The 27,454-nt window shown below is 45.9% G+C and overlaps 1 protein-coding gene across 1 annotated transcript in view; it reads left to right on the plus strand.

Moving 5' to 3' along the window:
* The window catches only part of LOC139411892 (probable phospholipid-transporting ATPase IM), a 67,726-nt gene that overhangs the window by 3,161 nt on the left and 37,111 nt on the right, over positions 1-27,454 (plus strand). The window contains exons 3-12 of the mRNA XM_071158640.1: positions 2,238-2,351; positions 2,967-3,065; positions 14,209-14,270; positions 15,087-15,159; positions 15,378-15,448; positions 16,721-16,803; positions 22,730-22,888; positions 24,011-24,099; positions 24,622-24,815; positions 25,419-25,627. Of these exons, the coding sequence (XP_071014741.1) occupies positions 2,238-2,351; positions 2,967-3,065; positions 14,209-14,270; positions 15,087-15,159; positions 15,378-15,448; positions 16,721-16,803; positions 22,730-22,888; positions 24,011-24,099; positions 24,622-24,815; positions 25,419-25,627 (1,153 nt within the window). The remainder of the gene's footprint in view (positions 1-2,237; positions 2,352-2,966; positions 3,066-14,208; positions 14,271-15,086; positions 15,160-15,377; positions 15,449-16,720; positions 16,804-22,729; positions 22,889-24,010; positions 24,100-24,621; positions 24,816-25,418; positions 25,628-27,454) is intronic.

A 27,454-nucleotide genomic window follows, 5' to 3' on the forward strand; every position in this document is an offset into this window, starting at 1 on the left:
TGCCAGTATATTAACTACATATATGCTATCTAACTAACTATCCAAACTGTGTGTTCGTAAATTGCGTTTCACTCTCTGACACTGGACGCTCTGGCCAAGATCTGAGCATTTTGACCTCACAATGGCAGTCAAGCACCTAACTGGCTAACATTGGCTAGCTTGCTATCTACTTTCAGACACATAATGAGAGAACACCTCACTCTGACCATTTTACTCTCCCTAGCAGAGCTGTTTAGGCTGTTTTCATGTTGTCCAGAGTGTTGGTGACTGTAACTGTCTGCTGGCAACAATTTCATTTTGCTTTTTTTGTCAATGTTTACTGACACCGTCCATATTCAGCGGGTGTTCGTAAATTCATCAGTTATTCTGTGCTCTGGCACACTCAGACGAGAGTGCTTTGAAAATCGTAGATAGCCAGAGTGACTTTACAAACGCAACCTATTGACGTGATTATTCTTATCATTCTTAGCTTAACATTGTTAATGAAGTCCTAAGATGTCCAGCTAGTCATTTGTTATGCTAACAAGCTAGCAAGAAGTTGCATAGCAACAGCATCAATGTCTGGTAAACAGGCGAAGCGCTAGTACGCTCCACTGAAAGAATACCATTTGTTTACATATATTAAAATGAACTAATAGTGTGTAGTGTATACTGATTAAGTATGTAGTATACAGTATGTTAGTATGGGTATTAGAACACAGCTTCTGTTTGGAGTATTTCTTTCTCCCACAGACTAGGTCAACTTTTGTACTATTGTGGATATTAGATTGACATAGGCTAATGCTTTTGTTGTTCGTTAGTCCTACTCATCTTGTTGGCTGACGAAAAGTAAATGTGGACAGTTCTTCCAATATCTTCAATATGCGCCTCGGAATTGGATAAGGACGCATTAGTTGCGTCCCTGATGTGTCGGTCTTCACTTGTAGCCTGTGAGAAAGACCTGATCAGAGGATGGAGAGCCATGTGAGTGAGAGGTGCATCAGTGCACGTGGCACGCAGGGAGAAGGGAATAAAACATTTTATATTCAGCCCAAGGGCACAATGGGGGGTATTAGGGTCACACATTATGGTCTTGAACCGGAAAAGGAGAAGAGAGCGGGTAGGTAGTAGAATTGAGAGAGGAGGCAAGGGCCTGATCCATAAAGTTCCCTCCGGCATCGGAATCCACTAAAGCTGTAGACATGGGGCACGAGGGACGCAGGGAGAAGGGAATAAAACATTTTATATTCAGCCCAAGGGCACAATGGGGGGTATTAGGGTGTTATGGTATGTCTTGACCACTAAAGCTGTAGACATGGGGCACGAGGGACGCAGGGAGAAGGGAATAAAACAAGGGCACAATGGGGGGTATTAGGGCGTTATGGTCTTGACCACTAAAGCTGTAGACACGGGGCACGAGGGACAGTCAGCCAGAGTGACGGGTACTCAAAAGAGTCTGACAGGAAGAGCAGTAGATGGAATACTGACTCCTGGTCCAGGGGATGTAACATCACGTGACCGTTCCCCTGCCCTAGTGGATCCCGGATTCTGACGTAACGGCCCCTGCTGGCGCTTGTGCCTTCCCTGGCCACGGTACAGACAGATCCCCAGCTGTATCCGTCTGCATTGTTCCGCCGCGGGAAGACGTGTGACCTCTACCTCCGTGGGTTCATGCTCTGATGCCGAACACTCGCCGAAGGAGTGAGAGAAGCGATGGAGATGCTGACGCTCCCGGAGGAGGTTATCCAGACGGGTGGGATTGAGTGCGTCCAGGGTGAGGTTGTCATCTCGGCAGGCCAGTTCCATCTGGACCTCCTTGTGCCTCTTCTAAATAACGTGCTGAACGCTGGCTCATTCCACCCACCGGAAGCTGCTACTGTCCGGAAGGTGAGCGCATACTCAGCATCTGTCTGACTCCCCTGCTGGAGCTGAAGCAGACTTTCACCTCCCTCTCTGCCCGCCGCGGGATGATCGAAAATATACTTAAACAGAGCCATGAACCCCTCATAAGACTCTAGCTCCTCCTCTCCTCTCCCAGACGGCCGTAGCCCATTCCAATGCCTGTCCAGTCAGCAGAGAAATAACCATGGCATCCTTAGACCCCTCGGTGGTGGGAGTTCCCATCTGATGTGCGAAATAGAGGAAGCCACGGCATTTGGATGGTGTCCCGTCACTTTAAACTTCATAGGCATAATATGATCTTTTCTCCCTTTTTCCCTCCTTCCCTCCTTCCCTCCTTCCCTCCCTCACTCCTCCAGACTAATGCCATTAAGACGTCTAAGTACAACACATTCAACTTCCTGCCACTCAACCTGTTCGAACAGTTCCAGAGGATCGCCAACGCTTACTTCCTCATTCTGCTGTTACTCCAAGTGAGTGGAACACACACGCACTTTTAGCTAACATATAAATACTTATCAGGCCCATGTTAGTGCTGAGCAGATTGCTATGATTATATGATTGATGTGATTCACAGAGTAAAGCTATAGTCAGTAAGAAAACAAGATATGACTAAGTGAAGTGCATTAAGATTAAGGAAGTGACGTACTCAGAACAGGAAGTTGACTTAGCATTTTAGCAAAGTCCCATTGTCATATACAGGGTCACACACAACACAACACATACCTGACCTAGAGATAACTAATCACAGCTTACAGTATGTAGAAACAACTCTGGAGACTAGTAGAGAGCAGAGCCATATACTGTACGTGTAGGTAGACCTCTGTCTTATGGATCTAGTAGAGGGCTTTCTGTCATCTATTCTGTCCTGTTCTGAACGTCTATGTGTAGGCTTGTGTCGTTCCCGTGTGTGTTTTTATCTGCATACCAACTGCATATGTCGAGCTCATATCAGCGCCATTTACAACCAATACTAATCTCCCCTCCCTATCTTTTTTTTGGGGGGGGTTATAATGAATGTGAGATTTTGTGTCGATTTATAAATGTTACCTAAGCATTTGTTGAATGTTGTGGATGTGCTGCGGTAGGTGATACCTGCAATCTCCTCTCTGTCCTGGTTCACAACCGTGGTCCCTCTGGTCCTGGTGTTGTCTGTGACGGCTGTTAAAGACGCTACAGACGACATAGTGAGTATGAAGAGAACATTGGGCCTTATCCACATTCCTTACCTCTGTATGTGGGCCTTATCCACCCTCCTTACCTCTGTATGTGGGCATTACCCACCCTCCTTACCTCTGTATGTGGGCCTTACCCACCCTCCTTACCTCTGTATGTGGGCCTTATCCACCCTCCTTACCTCTGTATGTGGGCCTTATCCACCCTCCTTACCTCTGTATGTGGGCCTTACCCACCCTCCTTACCTCTGTATGTGGGCCTTATCCACCCTCCTTACCTCTGTATGTGGGCCTTACCCACCCTCCTTACCTCTGTATGTGGGCCTTATCCACCCTCCTTACCTCTGTATGTGGGCCTTATCCACCCTCCTTACCTCTGTATGTGGGCCTTACCCACCCTCCTTACCTCTGTATGTGGGCCTTACCCACCCTCCTTACCTCTGTATGTGGGCCTTATCCATCCTCCTTACCTCTGTATGTGGGCCTTTACCCACCCTCCTTACCTCTGTATGTGGGCCTTACCCACCCTCCTTACCTCTGTATGTGGGTCTTTACCCACCCTCCTTACCTCTGTATGTGGGCCTTATCATTACCTCTGTATGTGGGCCTTACCCACCCTCCTTACCTCTGTATGTGGGCCTTACCCACCCTCCTTACCTCTGTATGTGGGCCTTACCCACCCTCCTTACCTCTGTATGTAACACTTCTAGAAATCACCTAGCACTTCTAGAACATCACCTAACACTTCTAGAACATCACCTAGCACTACTAGAACATCACCTATCACTTCTAGAACATCACCTAACACTTCTAGAACATCAACTAACACTACTAGAACATCACCTAACGTTTCTAGAACATCACCTAATACTACTAGAACATCGCCTAGCACTTCTAGAACATCACCTAGCACTTCTAGAACATCACCTAACACTTCTATATCACCTAGCACTTCTAGAACATCACCTAACACTTCTAGAACATCAACTAACACTTCTATATCACCTAACACTTCTTGAACATAACCTAACACTTCTAGAACATCACCTAATACTACTAGAACATCACCTAATACTTCTAGAACATCACCTAACACTTCTTGAACATCACCTAACACTTCTAGAACATCACCTAACACTTCTAGAACATCACCTAGCACTTCTAGAACATCACCTAATACTACTAGAACATTGCCTAGCACTTCTAGAACATAACCTAGCACTTCTAGAACATCACCTAACACTTATAGAACATCACCTAGCACTTCTAGAACATCACCTAACACTTCTAGAACATCACCTAGCACTTCTAGAACATCACCTAATACTACTAGAACATCACCCAGCACTTCTAGAACATCACCTAATACTACGAGAACATCACCTAACACTTCTAGAACATCACCTAACACTTCTAGAACATCACCTAACACTTCTAGAACATCACCGAACACTTCTAGAACATCACCTAACACTACTAGAACATCACCTAGCACTTCTAGAACATCACCTATCACTTCTAGAACATCACCTAACACTTCTATATCATCTAGCACTTCTATAACATCACCCAACACGTCTAGACCATCACCTAGCACTTCTAGAACATCACCTAACACCGCAAGAACTGCACCTAACAATTATTTTACAATAACTAGTGTTGTCCCTGAATCATGAGATGAATCCCAGATTCAGATGTGTTCACCTGGCTGTTTCTCCAGGGTTAGTAAATGGAGTGGTGGTCAGGCAGTAATAGCAGAGGAGTGTATTGTGTTGTGTAGCAGAGGAGTGTATTGTGTTGTGGAAGTAAAAGTAGAGGAGTGTATTGTGTTGTGGTAGCAGAGGAGTGTATTGTGTTGTGTAGCAGAGGAGTGTATTGTGGTAGCAGAGGAGTGTATTGTGTTGTGGTAGCAGAGGAGTGTGTTGGTGTTGTGGTAGTAGAGGAGTGTATTGTGTTGTGGTAGTAGAGGAGTGTATTGTGTTGTAGTAGCAGAGGAGTATATTGTGTTGGTGTTGTGGTAGTAGAGGAGTGTATTGTGTTGGTGTTGTGGTAGTAGAGAAGTGTATTGTGTTGTGGTAGCAGAGGAGTATATTCTGTTGGTGTTGTGGTAGTAGAGGAGTGTATTGTGTTGGTGTTGTGGTAGTAGAGGAGTGTATTGTGTTGTGGTAGCAGAGGAGTATATTGTGTTGGTGTTGTGGTAGTAGAGGAGTGTATTGTGTTGGTGTTGTGGTAGCAGAGGAGTGTGTTGTGGTAGTAGAGGACTGTATTGTTTTGTGGTAGTAGAGGACTGTATTGTGTTGTGGTAGTAGAGGACTGTTTTGTGTTGTGGTAGTAGAGGACTGTATTGTTTTGTGGTAGCAGAGGAGTGTATTGTGTTGTGGTAGTAGAGGAGTGTATTGTGTTGTGGTAGTAGAGGACTGTATTGTGTTGTGGTAGTAGAGGAGTGTATTTTGTTGTGGGAGCAGAGGAGTGTATTGTGTTGGTGTACTTGGCTGGTGAGAGACAGTAGAGGTTCAGACTATTGTTAGTTAGGCTGTCACTGCACTCCACACTCCTCTCTCTCTCTCTCTCTCTATTTCTCTCTCTCTCTCTCTCTCTCTCTCTCTCTCTCTCTCACTGAAATCCTGCCTCTGGCTCTTATCTGTATTTCCATGGTTACTGTTGCCGTGTTGGTGGCAGTAATGTCATCATGTCATTGGTTCAGGAGTTGGGACTAGGACTTGTTTGTGTTTTTCTGTAGCTACATCCTTCTCTAGCTACTGTACCTCCTCTCCTTGAACTCATACACCTCTATTTCATGTTTATTTTCTACATTCCTCCTTGCTCTGTTGCTCTCTCACTCCCTCTCTCTCTCCCTCGCTTTTATGTGGGTGTCTGTACTGTTTATTGTCTATACTTTTTATGTTTTTGTTAGTTGTTTTTTTATCTAAAAAAGATAAGAGCAATGCAACTTCAAAGTACAGTAGGTTTCTAAGGATAAAATAAATACATATATATATATATATATATATATATATATATATATATATATATATATATATATATATATAATCAAGTAAGTTAAAGCTTAATCAGTGTATATTGGTTCCAATTTTTTGGGGTGCAGTTAAAAAAAGGTAGAACATCCGATGAATAATAAAGTTACCGGTGCTGGTCTCATGGAATACTAGCAATGATACAGGTAATGGCCAAAATAAAGGAAACACCAACATAAATTGTCTTAATAGGATCCGCCCATTTTTTTTTTCAATTTTCGCCTAAAATGACATACCCAAATCTAACTGCCTGTAGCTCAGGCCCTAAAATGACATACCCAAATCTAACTGCCTGTAGCTCAGGACCCAAATCTAACTGCCTGTCGCTCAGGACCTGAAGCAAGGATATGCATATTCTTGATACCATTTGAAAGGAAGCACTTTGTAGTTTGTGGAAATGTGAAATGAATGTAGGAGAATAGAACACATTAGATCTGGTGAAAGATCATACAAAGAAAAAAACGTGTGTTTTTTGTAGTTTTTTTTGTAGCATCATCTTTGAAATGCAAGAGAAAGGCCATCATGTATTATTCCAGCCCAGGTGCAATTTAGATGTTGGCCACCAGATGGTCGCAGTGTATGTGCAAAGTTTTAGACTGATCCAATGAACCATTGTATTTCTGTTCAAAATGTTGTATCAAGACTGCTCAGATGTGCCTAATTTGTTTTATTCATAACTTTTCAAGTTCATAATTGTGCAACTCTCCTCCAAACAATAGCATGGTGTTCTTGCACTGTTATAGCTACTGTAAACTGGACAGTGCAGTTAGATTAAAAATAATTTAAGCTTTCTACCAATATCAGATATGTCTATGTCCTGGGAAATGTTCTTGTTACTTAGAACCGCATGCTAATCGCATTAGCCTACGTTAGCTCAACCGATCACAGGTAGCATAACCATAACCATCGTTACATTAGCACTGCATGAGTCAGCCAGTTGCTATCAATACCTAGTTTACAGCTACATTAAAGTAAAACAAAGTTTTGGAAAAACTTAACGGCATCTAACAAGTTATCAGATAACATTACTGGTATATGCAGTTATCTTATGCAGCAAGCCAGACAGCTAAAGTTAATAATTTTAGCCTGCTAGCTAGCCTAACCAGCTAACTAGCCTAGCTAGCCTAACCACCAAGGTTGACATTGCAAGTAGTAAGCCAGAGAACAATTAGTCTAGCACAGTTAGGAACTCAGAGCGCACCTAAAAAAAATGGAAGATATACAGTAGGAAGAACGGAGACTTACCGATTGACGGCTGAATTAGCTACCGAAGAAGAGCCAAGGAAAGGCCTTCAGAGGGACAGGCCATTTCACCGGCAGAGGGACAGTCAGCTAATCCAGAAGCAATATAGTGAGTTAAATCTACATTGAATTGACCTGGTTTATATCCATTACTGCTGACATTCACGATGTACTGGTAGGTCGGTAGGAAACGGAGGTTGCAGGCTTCACCTTCACGCTCGGCACAGCACCTGGATTCAGTCGAAGTCTCATTCTGAATCCTGCCTTCCATGTGGAAGTCCTCAGGGGTGAAATTAACACCACATAGAGTAGTGGTTTCCTTACTCCAATCCGTTCTCTTCAACCAGACTAACCAATCCCACTTCAAAGCTAGCTTCTTGTTTTTGGGCCACAAAGGATTTGTTAACATGTCCTTGTGGATATTACTGCTCTATACGGATATTACTGCACTACACTATGTGGGCATTACTGCACTATGTGGGTATTACTGCACTATGTGGGTATTACTGCACTATGTGAGTATTACTGCACTATGTGGGTATTACTGCACTATGTGGGTATAACTGCACTATGTGGGTATTACTGCACTATGTGGGCATTACTGCACTATGTGGGTATTACTACACTATGTGGGTATTACTGCTCTATGTGGGTATTACTGTACTATGTGGGTATTACTGCACTACGTGGGTATTACTGCTCTATGTGGGTATTACTGCACTCTGTGGGTATTACTGCACTATGTGGGTATTACTGCTCTATGTGGGTATTACTGTACTATGTGGGTATTACTGTACTATGTGGGTATTACTGCTCTATGTGGGTATTACTGCACTATGTGGGTATTACTGCACTATGTGGGTATTACTGCTCTATGTGGGTATTACTGCACTACACTATGTGGGTATTACTGCACTATGTGGGTATTACTGCACTATGTGGGTATTACTGCACTTTGTGGATATTACTGCACTTTGTGGATATTACTGCACTACAGTATGTGGGTATTACTGCACTACAGTGTGTGGGCATTACTGCCCTATGTGGGTATTACTGCACTATGTGGGTATTACTGCACTACAGTATGTGGGTATTACTGCACTATGTGGATATTACTGCACTCTGTCGGTATTACTGCACTACACTATGTGGGTATTACTGCACTATGTAGGTATTACTGCCCTATGTGGTTATTACTGCCCTATGTGGTTATTACTGCCCTATGTGGGTATTACTGCACCATGTGGGTATTACTGCACTATGTGGGTATTACTGCACTATGTGGGTATTACTGCACTTTGTGGATATTACTGCACTACACTATGTGGGTATTACTACAGTGTGTGGGTATTACTGCACTATGTGGATATTACTGCACTACAGTATGTTGGTATTACTGCACTATGTGGGTATTACTGCACTTTGTGGATATTACTGCACTTTGTGGATATTACTGCACTACAGTGTGTGGGCATTACTGCCCTATGTGGGTATTACTGCCCTATGTGGGTATTACTGTACTATGTGGGTATTACTGCACTATGTGGATATTACTGCACTCTGTCAGTATTACTGCACTACACTATGTGGGTATTACTGCACTATGTGGGTATTACTGTACTATGTGGGTATTACTGCACTATGTGGATATTACTGCACTCTGTCAGTATTACTGCACTACACTATGTGGGTATTACTGCACTCTGTGGGTATTACTGCACTATGTGGGTATTACTGCACTATGTGGGTATTACTGCCCTATGTGGTTATTACTGCCCTATGTGGTTATTACTGCACTATGTGGGTATTACTGCACCATGTGGGTATTACTGCACTATGTGGGTATTACTGCACTATGTGGGTATTACTGCACGTTGTGGATATTACTGCACTCTGTGGGTATTACTGCACTTTGTGGATATTACTGCACTACAGTATGTGGGTATTACTGCACTATGTGGGTATTACTGCACTTTGTGGATATTACTGCACTTTGTGGATATTACTGCACTACAGTATGTGGGTATTACTGCACTACAGTGTGTGGGCATTACTGCCCTATGTGGGTATTACTGCCCTATGTGCGTATTACTGTACTATGTGGGTATTACTGCACTATGTGGATATTACTGCACTCTGTCGGTATTACTGCACTACACTATGTGGGTATTACTGCACTATGTGGGTATTACTGCCCTATGTGGTTATTACTGCCCTATGTGGTTATTACTGCCCTATGTGGGTATTACTGCACTATGTGGGTATTACTGCACTATGTGGGTATTACTGCACTATGTGGGTATTACTGCACTTTGTGGATATTACTGCACTCTGTGGGTATTACTGCACTATGTGGATATTACTGCACTACAGTATGTGGGTATTACTGCACTCTGTGGGTATTACTGCATTCTGTGGGTATTACTGCACTATGTGGGTATTACTGCACTGCACTATGTGGGTATTACTGCACTTTGTGGATATTACTGCACTCTGTGGGTATTACTGCACTATGTGGATATTACTGCACTACAGTATGTGGGTATTACTGCACTTTGTGGATATTACTGCACTCTGTGGGTATTACTGCACTATGTGGATATTACTGCACTACAGTATGTGGGTATTACTGCACTCTGTGGGTATTACTGCACTCTGTGGGTATTACTGCACTATGTGGGTATTACTGCACTGCACTATGTGGGTATTACTGCACTTTGTGGATATTACTGCACTCTGTGGGTATTACTGCACTATGTGGATATTACTGCACTACAGTATGTGGGTATTACTGCACTCTGTGGGTATTACTGCACTCTGTGGGTATTACTGCACTATGTGGGTATTACTGCACTGCACTATTTGGGTATTACTGCACTTTGTGGATATTACTGCACTCTGTGGGTATTACTACAGTGTGTGGGTATTACTGCACTATGTGGATATTACTGCACTATGTGGGTATTACTACAGTGTGTGGGTATTACTGCACTATGTGGGTATTACTACAGTGTGTGGGTATTACTGCACAATGTGGATATTACTGCACTACACGATGTGGGTATTACTACAGTGTGTGGGTATTACCGCACTATGTGGATATTACTGCACTATGTGGGTATTACTACAGTGTGTGGGTATTACTGCACTATGTGGGTATTACTACAGTGTGTGGGTATTACTGCACTATGTGGATATTACTGCACTACACTATGTGGGTATTACTACAGTGTGTGGGTATTACTGCACTATGTGGATATTACTGCACTACACTATGTGGGTATTACTACAGTGTGTGGGTATTACTACACTATATGGATATTACTGCACTCTGTGGGTATTACTGCACTATGTGGATATTACTGCACTACACTATGTGGGTATTACTGCACTCTGTGGGTATTACTGCACTCCGTGGGTATTACTGCACTCTGTGGGTATTACTGCACTATATGGATATTACTGCACTCTGTGGGTATTACTGCACTCTGTGGGTATTACTGCACTCTGTGGGTATTACTGCACTATATAGATATTACTACACTATGTGGATATTACTGCACTACACTATGTGGGTATTACTACAGTGTCTGGGTATTACTACACTATGTGGATATTACTGCACTATGTGGGTATTACTGCACTCTGTGGGTATTACTGCACTATGTGGGTATTACTGCACTCTGTGGGTATTACTGCACTATGTGGGTATTACTGCACTCTGTGGGTATTACTGCACTATGCAAGAACTGGAAAAACTTTCGTACACGTCAATTCAGATCATCCCAAACATGCTCAAAAGGTGACATGTCTGGTGAGTATGCAGGCCATGGAAGAACTGGGACATTTTCAGCTTCCAGGAATTGTGTACCGATCCCTGTGACATGGGGCCGTGCATTATCATGCTGAAACATGAGGTGATGGCGGTGGATGAATAACACGACAATGGGCCTCAGGATCTCATCACGGTATCTCATTCAAACTGCATTCAAACTGCCATCGATAAAATGTGTTTGTGTTTGTTGTCAGTAGCGTATGTCTGCCTATAACACAACCCCACCAACATCTCTGTTCACAACGTTGACAAATCAGCAAACTGCTCGCCCACACGACGCCATACCCGCTGTCTGCCATCTGCCCAGTACAGTTGAAACTGGGATTCATCCGTGAAGAGCACACTTCTCCAGCTTGCCAGGAACCATCAAAGGTCAAAGTCGGTAAGACGCCGAACTGCAGTCAGGTCAAGACCCTGGTGATGACGTTGAGATTAGATCCATGCTCATCGTCCACACCAGGGTCTTGACCTGACTGCAGTCTCGCGTCGTTAACGACTTCAGTGGGCAAATGCTCACCTTCGATGGTTCCTGGCACGCTGGAGAAGTGTGCTCTTCACGGATGAACACAGACGAGCTTCCGTGAGACGATTTATTTTCTTTTTTATTTTATTTCACCTTTATTTAACCATGTACAGTGTGTGCAAATGTAGAAGATCAGGGAGGTAAGGCAATAAATAGGCCATAGAGGCTAAAATAATTACAATTTAGCATTAATACTGGAGTGATAGATGTGCAGATGATGATGTGCAAGTAGAGATACTGGGGTGCCAAATAACAAAAAGATAAATAACTATGGGGATGACGTAGTTGGGTGTGCTATTTACAGATGGCAGTGTACAGGGATCGGTAAACTGCTCTGACAGCTGATGCTTAAAGTCAGAGAGGGAGATATAAAAAGTCTGCTGGAAGTGGTGGTTGAGGGCCAGTAGGAGGCGCTCTTTCCTCTGGTCTACAAAGATATTATAATGTCCCAGAGCAGTGATTGGGGATGTTGCCTGTGAAAGGTGCCGTCTTTCAGATGGGAAGTTAAACAGTGTCCTGACGAGTATGGGTGTTAACCCCGGTGTCCTGGCTAATTCCCAATCTGGTCCTCGATACCATCATGGTCACCTAATAATCCCCAGTTTACAATTGGCTCATTCATCCCCATCCTCTCCCCTGTAACTATTCCCCAGGTCGTTGCTGTAAATTAGAACGTGTCTTCAGTCAACTTACTTGGTTAAATAAGGCTTACTAAAATACATCTTATCAATTCAGAAGCTCAAAAACCCTATCAGAAGAATCAATTTGATTTTAGCTCAAAGTTTAGAAGAAAAAAAATACAATTAAACAAAGTCATAATGGTCTTTATTTTATTTGTGTTTGTTTTGCAGTCAAAGATAATAGTTTCAGTATCGTTTTAGTTTTTCAAATGTTTTTCATTGTCATTTTTATTTCAGTTTCCAATTTTAGTTTTTTCTTTTTGTTTCAGTTTTTGTTTACTTTAATAACCTTGATGGACTGTACACTGATTTAGTCATTATTGACGAGGAGAATATCAGTAACATAATTGAGTAACAATTTCCCTCTCTGCTCTCACTTCCCCTCAGGCATTACCGTACATGCTAACTAGACTGGGCACGCGCGTGTGTCAGTGTGTTCACCATCGTGAGCATGTTGATTTTGTCCATCCACACCAGACAAGATCTAGACACGCAGGTTGAAATATCAAAACTAACTTTGAACCAACTATACTAATTTAGGGGACAGGACGAAACATATGAAACATTCATGGCCATTTAGCTAGCTAGCTTGCAGTTTCTAGCTAATTTGTTCTGGGATTTAAACATCGGGTTGTTATTTTACCTGAAAGTCTTTTTTTATGGATATTTGTAGAATTTTGACCCATTTTGAGTCACACAAAATCGTGTGTTCTCTACTCCGATAATTAATCCAAGATAAAAGGGGACACCTAGTCAGTTTCTAGTAAAAAAAAACAAAACAATCTCTCTTCCTTTAGTCTTCTTCTTCTGTGGTCGTTATATGGCGGTTGGCAACCAACTTTAAGGTGCATTACCGCCACCAACTGGACTGGAGTGTGGACCTCAGTTCATCTTTTAATCACCCACGTGGGTATGTGCTCCTAAAAACCAATGAGGAGATGGGAGAGGCGGGACTTACAGGGCGTGACACGTCAAAAATAGAACCAGTTCTATTTTAACGTCAGATAACGCAGATGATCGTTGACGCTCGCAAGCAGTACGTATTGAAATGATTGAGTGACATGTAATTGTAAATTAATTTTGCAATGCTGGCGCGCGTAACACGAGCGGATTGGTCAACATGTTAGATGACCTGCCCTAACATTTCTAAATCATTCTGACGTGTTTTCATGTGTTCTGTTGTTCTGTTGTTCTGTTGTTCAAAGCAGGAATCTAGATTCAAAACTAAAACTATATAAGGAAAATGACTCGTCAATTCCAGTGTTACACAAACAGGTACTACTACTGTTGTCTGTGGAGTGGATTGGCGACCTGATACTGTTGCATTTTGGGACATGTGATGTAATTTTGTTACACGTTAATCTCAGTAGCTAAACAAGGGTCTGTTCGTTAGGTCGGGTGGCAACACTACCTGCAACCCAAACTGCACCCTGTTCCCTATATAGCGGACTCCTTTTGACCAAGGCCCATAGACTCTGGTCAAAAGGTAGTGCAATACGGTGCCATTTGGGATGGAGTCAGTGACCTTTCTTCAATCTCATGGGCCACCACCCCCGTTGGTTGCTTTAGTGAGGTCATATTGTTTGGCTTGTCATAATTGGCTCTTGTTGAGGAGATGTTGACCATCTTTAGCGACGCCGTGGCGGTGGGCAGTCATTTTGCTGAGTGGTCTTGTGAGACTCCAGACCCAAACTAGACGTTTAGACGACCTCTGACCTTTAAGCCAGAGGAAGAAGACGTTTCAGCCGGACAGAAGCCTTTGTAATGATTTAAGTCGACTGGAATTCCCTCCATTCACAAGTCTAGTCTAATGTTATTATAATCATGTCTGTCCTAATAGAACCGCCACAGGAGTGACAACCAGGTGAACAACCGGAAGGTCACAGTGCTCATCGATGGAGAGTAAGTTCATGAGATCTACTATTGGTTTCTAACAGTACATAATGAACACAACTCATTATGGCACACTGGTTGTGTGTGTGTGTGTGGTCACAGATGTTTGCCCCTTCCTGCTCCCTGTCCCCACCCTGCTCTCTCCACCGTCCTCCACCCAAATCCATTTCCACAGCAAATGTGTGAGTGCCTCAGGCAGGGACAGTTGGGCAACATGCCCTCTTTTCAGGGGGGCAACAGGAAGCAGTTGTAGGCAACAGGAAGTGCTTGTTTTCATCCTGTTGATCTTTCTCCTGACTTACAGACAGTCACAGACAGGAGTTGAAAAGAAAATAGGCCGTACACAGATTTAACCCCTCCGTACATTTTCTTCCTGATCCTAAAAAATAGAGGGATGGATGTCTACTGTCTTTAAAAACTTGAAACTTGAAATACTCTTCTTTCCTACCCCTCTCTCTCTCTCTCTCTCTCCCCACCCCACCCCACCCACTATCTCTCTCTCTCTCTCTCCCCACCCTACCCCACCCACTATCTCTCTCTCTATCTCTCTCCCCACCCCACCCCACCCACTATCTCTCTCTCTCTCTCTCTCTCTCTCTCTCTCCCCACCCCACCGCACCCACTATCTCTCTCTCTCTCTCTCTCTCTCTCTCTCTCTCTCCCCACCCCACCCCACCCACTATCTCTCTCTCTCTCTCTCCCCACCCCACCCCACCCACTATCTCTCTCTCTCTCCCTCCCCCACCCCACCCACTATCTCTCTCTCTCTCTCTCTCTCTCTCTCTCTCTCGCTCTCGCTCTCGCTCTCTCTCTCTCTCTCTCTAGACTACGGAGTGAAAAATGGATGGATGTTCATGTGGGTGACATCATCAAACTTGGAAATAACCAGTTTGTTACGGTGAGAACAGAACACTGAACCAGCCTTACTGTGTGTTCATTACAACATACCGTTTCAGGTCTTAAACATCCAGTACCTCGTTGTTAGTATATTTCAGCTGCTATGATTCTGGCATAAGAGACCATCGTAATAGACTGGGTGTGAAACAGGTGCCTATATTCAGTGTCTTTAATAGTCAGTGAATCTGACTATGTGAATCTCTCCCTTTGTGATTTCAGGCAGACCTGCTGCTGCTCTCTAGTAGTGAACCTCTCAACATTGTCTACATAGAGACTGCTGAACTGGATGGGTCAGTGTGTGTCTGTGTCTGTGTGTGTGCGTGTCTGTGTGTCGGTTTGTTTGTTCATCTACTGTACAAAGCCTGTGTCTATTTCATACTCATGCCTCTCCTGCTCCTATCGTCCTCCTCGTCCTCCTCGTCCTCCTCCTCCTTCTTCTCCTATCATCCTCTCATCCTCCTCCTATCTTCCTCTCCTCCTCCTCCTATAATCCTCTCCTCCTCCTCCTCCTATCGTCCTCTCCTCCTCTTCTTCTCCTCCTCTCATCCTCCTCCTCTCCTCTTCCTATCTTCCTCTCCTCCTCCTCGTCTCCTCCTCTCCTCCTCCTCTCCTCCAGCAAGTTAAATTAGGAGGCTACAGACTGCACAGAACAAAGCAGCAAGGACTGTTTTAAGGTGGAGATATGGTTCTTCTGTTGTAGTCATGGGTTGTTTTAAGGTGGAGATATGGTTCTTCTGTTGTAGTCATGGGTTGTTTTAAGGTGGAGATATGGTTCTTCTGTTGTAGTCATGGGTTGTTTTAAGGTGGAGATATGGTTCTTCTGTTGTAGTCATGGGTTGTTTTAAGGTGGAGATATGGTTCTTCTGTTGTAGTCATGGGTTGTTTTAAGGTGGAGATATGGTTCTTCTGTTGTAGTCATGGGTTGTTTTAAGGTGGAGATATGGTTCTTCTGTTGCAGTCATGGGTTGTTTTAGGTGGAGATATGGTTCTTCTGTTGCAGTCATGGGTTGTTTTAAGGTGGAGATATGGTTCTTCTGTTGCAGTCATGCACGATGCTCTTGGTTGGTCATCAATCAACAAGATAATTGAAGAAGAAACAACATGCTTATTGTATTTCATAATATACACCATTTAAAACAGCCAAACTCTATTCACAACAGGATTCAGGTGGTAAGAGACAGACATTCAGTAAATCCTAGGAATACATTGTTATCCTGACAGAAAAGAGAAATAGGTTAAGTAACATTTTGATTCAGAGCAATAAAGAAATTGAATAATTTATCTGAGCGAACCAGAAACCTTTCAATATATAAATTCAAACAGTACTTTAGAACCGTTTCAAAAATAATAAATTGGAAGGCTGTGTTGGACTTTGGTAGATGGAGGAATCAATCTATAATTTCAGACTGGCAGAGTATTTACCTGGTCAATATGTCAGTCTATTATGTCTGTTTGTAACAGTGTGTTATGTGTGAAAATGTGATCAAAATTATATATTGTAGATTAGTCCAAATGAGGACTAGAAGAGATCTTAATACAATCAAATCTCCTCTTCCTCTCAGTGAGACTAATTTGAAAGTGAAGCAAGCTGTGACGGTCACAGGAGACATGGGGGACAACATTCATAACCTGGCTTTGTTTAGCGGTGAGTTTCCCACAGGGAGGTGGTTGGCCACTACGTAGTTCTAATAAATACAGATCATTTCCCGTTGAAAATATATATCGTTATGAACAACTAACCCGGTACCGGTACCCCCTGTATATAACCTCCACACTGACTCGGTACCGGTACCCCCTGTATATAACCTCCACACTGACTCGGTACCGGTACCCCCTGTATATAGCCTCCACACTGACTCGGTACCCCCTGTATATAGCCTCCACACTGACTCGGTACCGGTACCCCCTGTATATAACCTCCACACTGACTCGGTACCGGTACCCCCTGTATATAGCCTCCACACTGACTCTGTACCGGTACCCCCTGTGTATAGCCTCCACATTGACTCTGTACCGGTGCCCCCTGTATATAGCCTCCACACTGACTCTGTACCGGTGCCCCCTGTATATAGCCTCCACACTGACTCTGTACCGGTGCCCCCTGTATATAGCCTCCACACTGACTCAGTACCGGTACCCCCTGTATATAGCCTCCACACTGACTCTGTACCGGTACCCGCCGTATATATACTCCACACTGACTCTGTACCGGTACCCCCTGTATATAGCCTCCACACTGACTCTGTACCGGTACCCCCTGTATATAGCCTCCACACTGACTCGGTACCGGTGCCCCCTGTATATACCCTCCACACTGACTCGGTACTGGTAGCCCCCTGTATATAGCCTCCACACTGACTCTGTACCGGCACCCCCTGTATATAGCCTCCACATTGACTCTGTACCGGTGCCCCCTGTATATAGCCTCCACACTGACTCTGTACCGGTGCCCCCTGTATATAGCCTCCACACTGACTCTGTACCGGTGCCCCCTGTATATAGCCTCCACACTGACTCAGTACCGGGACCCCCTGTATATAGCCTCCACACTGACTCGGTACCGGTACCCCCTGTATATAGCCTCCACACTGACTCAGTACCGGTACCCCCTGTATATAGCCTCCACACTGACTCTGTACCGGTGCCCCCTGTATATAGCCTCCACACTGACTCTGTACCGGTACCCCCTGTATATAGCCTCCACACTGACTCTGTACCGGTACCCCCTGTATATAGCCTCCACACTGACTAGGTACCGGTACCCCCTGTATATAGCCTCCACATTGACTCTGTATCGGTACCCCCTGTATATAGCCTCCACACGGACTCCGTACCGGTACCCCCTGTATATAGCCTCCACACTGACTAGGTACCGGTACCCCCTGTATATAGCCTCCACACTGACTCTGTACCGGTACCCCCTGTATATAGCCTCCACACTGACTCTGTACCGGTACCCCCTGTATATAGCCTCCACACTGACTCTGTACCGGTACCCCCTGTATATAGCCTCCACACTGACTCGGTACCGGTGCCCCCTGTATATACCCTCCACACTGACTCGGTACTGGTAGCCCCCTGTATATAGCCTCCACACTGACTCTGTACCGGCACCCCCTGTATATAGCCTCCACATTGACTCTGTACCGGTGCCCCCTGTATATAGCCTCCACACTGACTCTGTACCGGTGCCCCCTGTATATAGCCTCCACACTGACTCTGTACCGGTGCCCCCTGTATATAGCCTCCACACTGACTCAGTACCGGTACCCCCTGTATATAGCCTCCACACTGACTCGGTACCGGTACCCCCTGTATATAGCCTCCACACTGACTCAGTACCGGTACCCCCTGTATATAGCCTCCACACTGACTCTGTACCGGTGCCCCCTGTATATAGCCTCCACACTGACTCTGTACCGGTACCCCCTGTATATAGCCTCCACACTGACTCTGTACCGGTACCCCCTGTATATAGCCTCCACACTGACTAGGTACCGGTACCCCCTGTATATAGCCTCCACATTGACTCTGTATCGGTACCCCCTGTATATAGCCTCCACACGGACTCCGTACCGGTACCCCCTGTATATAGCCTCCACACTGACTAGGTACCGGTACCCCCTGTATATAGCCTCCACACTGACTCTGTACCGGTACCCCCTGTATATAGCCTCCACACTGACTCTGTACCGGTACCCCCTGTATATAGCCTCCACACTGACTCTGTACCGGTACCCCCTGTATATAGCCTCCACACTGACTCTGTACCGGTACCCCCTGTATATAGCCTCCACATTGACTCTGTACCGGTACCCCCTGTATATAGCCTCCACATTGACTCTGTACCGGTACCCCCTGTATGTAGCCTCCACACTGACTCTGTACCGGTACCCCCTGTATATAGCCTCCACATTGACTCTGTACCAGTACCCCCTGTATATAGCCTCCACACTGACTCTGTACCGGTACCCCCTGTATATAGCCTCCACATTGACTCTGTACCGGTACCCCCTGTATATAGCCTCCACACTGACTCTGTACCGGTACCCCCTGTATATTGCCTCCACACTGACTCTGTACCGGTACCCCCTGTATATAGCCTCCACACTGACTCTGTACCGGTACCCCCTGTATATAGCCTCCACACTGACTCTGTACCGGTACCCCCTGTATATAGCCTCCACATTGACTCTGTACCGGTACCCCCTGTATATAGCCTCCACATTGACTCTGTACCGGTACCCCCTGTATATAGCCTCCACACTGACTCTGTACCGGTACCCCCTGTATATAGTCTCCACACTGACTCTGTACCGGTACCCCCTGTATATAGCCTCCACACTGACTCGGTACCGGTACCCCCTGTATATAGCCTCCACATTGACTCTGTACCGGTACCCCTGTATATAGCCTCCACATTGACTCTGTACCGGTACCCCATGTATATAGCCTCCACACTGACTCTGTACCGGTACCCCCTGTATATAGCCTCCACATTGACTCTGTACCGGTACCCCCTGTATATAGCCTCCACATTGACTCTGTACCGGTACCCCCTGTATATAGCCTCCACATTGACTCTCTACCGGTACCCCCTGTATATAGCCTCCACACTGACTCTGTACCGGTGCCCCCTGTATATAGCCTCCACACTGACTCTGTACCGGTACCCCCTGTATATAGCCTCCACATTGACTCTGTACCGGTACCCCCTGTATATAGCCTCCACATTGACTCTGTACCGGTACCCCCTGTACATAGCCTCCACATTGACTCTGTACCAGTACCCCCTGTATATAGCCTCCACACTGACTCAGTACCGGTGCCCCCTGTATATAACCTCCACAATGACTCGGTACAAGTACCCCCTGTATATAGCCTCCACACTGACTCTGTACCGGTGCCCCCTGTATATAGCCTCCACACTGACTCTGTACCGGTACCCCCTGTATATAGCCTCCACACTGACTCTGTACCGGTACCCCCTGTATATAGCCTCCACACTGACTCTGTACCGGTACCCCCTGTATATAGCCTCCACACTGACTCTGTACCGGTACCCCATGTATATAGCCTCCACACTGACTCGGTACCGGTACCCCCTGTATATAGCCTCCACACTGACTCGGTACCGGTGCCCCTGTATATAGCCTCCACACTGACTCGGTACCGGTGCCCCCTGTATATAGCCTCCACACTGACTCGGTACCGGTGCCCCCTGTATATAGCCTCCACATTGACTCTGTACCGGTACCCCCTGTATATAGCCTCCACACTGACTCTGTACCGGTACCCCCTTTATATAGCCTCCACATTGACTGTATTGACTCTGTACCGGTACCCCCTGTATATAGCCTCCACACTGACTCTGTACTGGTGCCCCGTGTATATAGCCTCCACACTGACTCGGTACCAGTACCTCCTGTATATAGCCTCCACACTGACTCAGTACCGGTACCCCCTGTATATAACCTCCACACTGACTCGGTACCGTAATACCCTGTATATAACCTCCACACTGACTCGGTACTGGTGCCCCCTGTATAAAGCCTCCACATTGACTATGTACCAGTACCCCCTGTATATAGCCTCCACACTGACTCGGTACCGGTACCCCCTGTATATAACCTCCACACTGACTCTGTACCGGTACCCCCTGTATATAGCCTCCACACTGACTCTGTACCGGTGCCCCCTGTATATACCCTCCACACTGACTCGGTACTGGTAGCCCCCTGTATATAGCCTCCACACTGACTCTGTACCGGTACCCCCTGTATATAGCCTCCACATTGACTCTGTACCGGTGCCCCCTGTATACAGCCTCCACACTGACTCTGTACCAGTACCCCCTGTATATAGCCTCCACACTGACTCAGTACCGGTGCCCCCTGTATATAACCTCCACAATGACTCGGTACAAGTACCCCCTGTATATAGCCTCCACACTGACTCTGTACCGGTGCCCCCTGTATATAGCCTCCACACTGACTCTGTACCGGTACCCCCTGTATATAGCCTCCACACTGACTCTGTACCTATACCCCCTGTATATAGCCTCCACACTGACTCGGTACCGGTACCCCATGTATATAGCCTCCACACTGACTCTGTACCTATACCCCCTGTATATAGCCTCCACACTGACTCGGTACCGGTACCCCCTGTATATAGCCTCCACACTGACTCTGTACCGGTACCCCCTGTATATAGCCTCCACACTGACTCTGTACCGGTGCCCCCTGTATATAGCCTCCACACTGACTCTGTACCGGTACCCCCTGTATATAGCCTCCACACTGACTCTGTACCGGTACCCCCTGTATATAGCCTCCACACTGACTCTGTACCGGTACCCCCTGTATATAGCCTCCACACTGACTCTGTACCGGTACCCCCTGTATATAGCCTCCACACTGACTCTGTACCGGTACCTCCTGTATATAGCCTCCACACTGACTCTGTACCGGTACCCCCTGTATATAGCCGCCACACTGACTCTGTACCGGTACCCCCTGTACATAGCCTCCACATTGACTCTGTACCAGTACCCCCTGTATATAGCCTCCACACTGACTCTGTACCGGTATCTCCTGTATATAGCCTCCACATTGACTCTGTACCGGTACCCCCTGTATATAGCCTCCACACTGACTCTGTACCGGTACCTCCTGTATATAGCCTCCACACTGACTCTGTACCGGTACCCCCTGTATATAGCCTCCACACTGACTCTGTACCGGTACCCCCTGTACATAATCTCCACATTGACTCTGTACCAGTACCCCCTGTATATAGCCTCCACACTGACTCTGTACCGGTATCTCCTGTATATAGCCTCCACACTGACTCTGTACCGGTACCCCCTGTATATAGCCTCCACACTGACTCTGTACCGGTACCCCCTGTACATAGCCTCCACATTGACTCTGTACCAGTACCCCCTGTATATAGCCTCCACACTGACTCTGTACCGGTATCTCCTGTATATAGCCTCCACACTGACTCGGTACCGGTACCCCTTGTATATAGCCTCCACATTGACTCTGTACCGGTACCCCCTGTATATAGCCTCCACACTGACTCTGTACCGGTACCCCCTGTATATAGCCTCCACACTGACTCTGTACCGGTACCTCCTGTATATAGCCTCCACACTGACTCTGTACCGGTACCCCCCTGTATATAGCCTCCACATTGACTCTGTACCGGTACCCTCTGTATATAGCCTCCACACTGACTCTGTACCGGTACCCTCTGTATATAGCCTCCACACTGACTCTGTACCGGTACCCCCTGTATAGAGCCTCGTTATTGTTATTCTTATTGTGTTACTTTTTATTATTACTTTTTATTTTAGTCTACTTGGTAAATATTTTCTTAACTCTTCTTGAACTGCACTGTTGGTTAAGGGCTTGTAAGTCAGCGAATACACTTGTTGTATTCGGTGCATGTGAGAAATACAGTTTGATTTGAACCAGCTTGTAGATTAGGATGTTTCATCCTTAGGATGACACCCTCTCCTCTCCTACCTGACGAACCTTGTGTCTCCTCCCTACTCTCTGAAGGCGAGGTGAGCTGTGAGCCCCCCAACAGCCGCCTCGACCGTTTCATAGGAACTCTGACTAACGCCGGTCAAAAATACTCTCTGGACAATGACAAGATCCTGCTGAGGGGCTGCACCCTCAGGAACACAGAGTGGTGTTTTGGACTGGTGCTGTTCGGAGGTGAGAGGGTAAAGGTCAGGACTGGTGCCCTTCAGAGTTGGGAGGGTAGAGGTCAGGACTGATGCTCTTCAGAGGTATGAGGCTAGAGGTCAGGACTGGTGCTGTTCGGAGGTGAGAGGGTAAAGGTCAGGACTGGTGTTGTTTGGAGGTGAGAGGGTAGAGGTCAGGACTGGTATTGTTCGCAGGTGATAGGGTAAAGGTCAGGACTGATGCTGTTCGGAGGTGAGAGGTTAGAGGTCATGACTGGTGCCATTCAGAGGTGAGAGGGTAAAGGTCAGGACTGATGCTGTTCGGAGGTGAGAGGGTAGAGGTCAGGACTGGTGCCATTCAGAGGTGAGAGGGTAAAGGTCAGGACTGGTGTTGTTCGGAGGTGAGAGGGTAGAGGTCAGGACTGGTATTGTTCGCAGGTGAGAGGGTAGAGGTCAGGACTGGTATTGTTCACAGGTGAGAGGGTAAAGGTCAGGACTGATGCTGTTTAGAGGTGAGAGGGTAAAAGGTCAGGACTGATGCTGTTTAGAGGTGAGAGGGTAGAGGTCAGGACTGGTGCCAGGACTGATGCTGTTTAGAGGTGAGAGGGTAAAAGGTCAGGACTGATGCTGTTCACAGGTGAGAGGGTAAAGGTCAGGACTGGTGTTGTTTGGAGGTGAGAGGGTAGAGGTCAGGACTGGTGTTGTTTGGAGGTGAGAGGGTAGAGGTCAGGACTGGTGTTGTTCGGAGATGAGAGAGTAAAGGTCAGGACTGGTGTTGTTTGGAGGTGAGAGAGTAAAGGTCAGGACTGGTGCCGTAGAGGGTAGAGGTCAGGACTGTTGCTGTTCAGAGGTGAAATTTGAGAAGTTAGAGATGAGAGGTCAGGACTGGTGCTGTTCGGCGGTAAGCGGTCAAAGGTTAGAGGTCAGGATGGTGCTGGTTCACAGGTCAGTTAGACTCAGCACGCCCTCTGCTGGCCAGTATAGATAATAAACCTCAACTGCGAATACCAAACCCTGACTGACCAAATATAAATATTTAATCTTCATGATTAGAAACTCTTCAAAAGGAAAGGAAATGAGGAAATGGAAATGATCTCTAAATTGTCACATGTAGCACCTTAAATACAAACCCTGTGATCCTTTCGTGGTCCAGGTCCAGAGACTAAGCTGATGCAGAACTGTGGGAAGACCACTTTCAAGAGGACCAGCATCGACCGCCTGATGAACGTGCTCGTCCTCTGTGTGAGTCCAGCAGTAACATGTCCTGTACTTACAGCTCCATGTACTCACTCACCATGTACTCACCATGTACTCACTCACCATGTACTCACCATGTACTCACCATGTACTCACCATGTACTCACTCACATGTACTCACCATGTACTCACCATGTACTCACTCACATGTACTCACCATGTACTCACCATGTACTCACCATGTGCTCACTCACATGTACTCACCATGTACTCACTCACATGTACTCACCATGTACTCACTCACATGTACTCACCATGTACTCACTCACATGTACTCACCATGTACTCACTCACATGTACTCACCATGTACTCACTCACATGTACTCACCATGTACTCACTCACATGTGCTCACATGTACTCACCATGTACTCACCATGTACTCACTCAAACATGGACTCATATGATTTAGCTTATACAGTACCAGTTTTCCATGTTTATGTCAAACATGTCACATGTTTATGTCTCTGTACCCATCTGTTGACCTATGTACCCTTTCTGCAAGTAGATCTTTGGCTTCCTGGCATTCATGTGCACCATCCTGGCCATTGGCAACAGGATCTGGGAGCAGCTCTGGGGGTCAGAGTTCACTGCCTTCCTGCCCAGACAGGGGGGAGTTGATACCCCCTTCTCCGGCTTCCTCACTTTCTGGTCCTACGTCATAATCCTCAACACCGTCGTACCCATCTCCCTCTACATCAGGTCTGTCTGTCTCCCTCTACATCAGGTCTGTCTGTCTCCCTGTTCATCAGGTCTGCCTGTCTCCCTGTTCATCAGGTCTGTCTGTCTCCCTGTTCATCAGGTCTGTCTGTCTCGCTGTTCATCAGGTCTGTCTGTCTCCCTGTTCATCATGTCTGTCTGTCTCCCTGTTCATCAGGTCTGTCTGTCTCCCTGTTCATCATGTCTGTCTGTCTCCCTGTTCATCATGTCTGTCTGTCTCCCTGTTCATCAGGTCTGTCTGTCTCGCTGTTCATCAGGTCTGTCTGTCTCCCTGTTCATCATGTCTGTCTGTCTCCCTGTTCATCATGTCTGTCTGTCTCCCTCTACGTCAGGTCTGTCTGTCTTCCTGTTCATCAGGTCTGTCTGTCTCCCTGTTCATCAGGTCTGTCTGTCTGTCTGTCTGTCTGTCTTCCTGTTCATCAGTTCTGTCTCCCTCTATGTCAGGTCTGTCTGTCTCCCTGTTCATCAGGTCTGTCTGTCTCCCTCTACATCAGGTGTGTGTGTGTGTGTGTGTGTGTGTGTGTGTGTGTGTGTGTGTGTGTGTGTGTTTGTGTGTGTGTGTGTGTGTGTGTGTGTGTGTTGCAGTGTGGAGGTTATCCGTCTGGGGAACAGTTTCTACATCAACTGGGACAGGAAGATGTACCATGCCCGTAGTGACACCCCGGCCAAGGCCCGGACCACCACGCTGAACGAGGAGCTGGGTCAGATCAAATACATCTTCTCGGACAAGACCGGAACACTCACTCAGAACATCATGACATTCAACAAGTGTTCCATCAACGGGAAGAGCTACGGTGAGGTTCAGATGGTACATAGGAAGAGCTACGGTGAGGTTCAGATGGTAACTAGGAAGAGCTACGGTGAGGTTCAGATGGTACATAGGAAGATCTACGGTGAGGTTCAGATGGTAACTAGGAAGAGCTACGGTGAGGTTCAGATGGTAACTAGGAAGAGCTACGGTGAGGTTCAGATGGTACATAGGAAGAGCTACGGTGAGGTTCAGATGGTAACTAGGAAGAGTTACGGTGAGGTTCAGATGGTAACTAGGAAGAGCTACGGTGAGGTTCAGATGGTACATAGGAAGAGCTACGGTGAGGTTCAGATGGTAACTAGGAAGAGCTACGGTGAGGTTCAGATGGTAACTAGGAAGAGCTACGGTGAGGTTCAGATGGTAACTAGGAAGAGCTACAGTGAGGTTCAGATGGTAACTAGGAAGAGCTACGGTGAGGTTCAGATGGTAACTAGGAAGAGCTACAGTGAGGTTCAGATGGTAACTAGGAAGAGCTACGGTGAGGTTCAGATGGTACATAGGAAGAGCTACGGTGAGGTTCAGATGGTACATAGGAAGAGCTACGGTGAGGTTCAGATGGTAACTAGGAAGAGCTACGGTGAGGTACAAATGGTAACTAGGAAGAGCTACGGTGAGGTTCAGATGGTAACTAGGAAGAGCTACGGTGAGGTTCAGATGGTAACTAGGAAGAGCTACGGTGAGGTTCAGATGGTAACTAGGAAGAGCTACGGTGAGGTTTAGATCGTACAAAGGCAGGAAAGAAAGTGTGTATGGGCGAACTCAGAAACATACACACATGCATGTCACACACACACACACACACACACACACACACACACACACACACACACACACACACACACACACACACACACACACACACACAATCCCTACCATTGTGACAATGAGTCGTCATAGTGCTGCATCAAATGTACATGATCCCAGGGGCGTTGACAGACACAATGTAAGTAAGTTAATTCATGTCCCCCTAACTTCCCTGAATACCTCTGTTGATCATACAGCTGTTGTATGCAGTAATCATGAGCCCATGAACCAGAGTTACACTGTTAGCACTGAGGCAGTGTATACTTGTAGGAAACCCACTTTGTGCAGCTCACCCTGCACTATCAGCTCCAATATAAATAACATGAGCAAGTCTACATCTGATAAGTTTCCCAGTAAGGAATTCAAAACAATCAAGCAAACCCAGAAAAGTGATTAAAAAAATTGCCCATATTAACATCTGCAGCTTAAGAAACAAGGTCTATGAAGTCAATAACTAGCTTATAACAGATGACATTCATATTCTGACTGATCTCTGGAAACTCACTTAGATAATACCTTTGATGATACAGTGGTAGCAATACATGGTTATAACATCTACCGAAAAGACAGAAATGCCAACAGGGGAGGTGTTGCGGTTTATATAAACCACCACTTTCCTGTAAAGCTTAGAGGAGATCTCATGTTAAATACTGTTGAAGTAATATGGCTACAGGTTCATCTGCCTCACCTAAAGCCCATTCTGGTGGAAAGCTGCTATAGACCATCAAGTGCTAACAGTCAGTATCTGAATAATATGTATGAAAAGCTTGATAATGTATGTGAAATTAACAGAGAAGTATATTTTCAGGGTGATTTTAAATATTGACTGGCTTTCATCAAGCCTTCCACTCAAGAAAAAACATCAACCTGTAACCAGTGTCTGCAACCTGGTTCAGGTTTATCAGTCAACCTACTGTACCTGGGTAGTTACAAACAGCACAGGAATGAAAGGATCTTTATGTATTGATCACATCTTTACTAATGCTGCAGAAATGTGCTTTAAAAC

Source organism: Oncorhynchus clarkii, chromosome 6 (genome assembly GCF_045791955.1).
Source record: "Oncorhynchus clarkii lewisi isolate Uvic-CL-2024 chromosome 6, UVic_Ocla_1.0, whole genome shotgun sequence".
Classification (NCBI taxonomy): domain Eukaryota; kingdom Metazoa; phylum Chordata; class Actinopteri; order Salmoniformes; family Salmonidae; genus Oncorhynchus; species Oncorhynchus clarkii.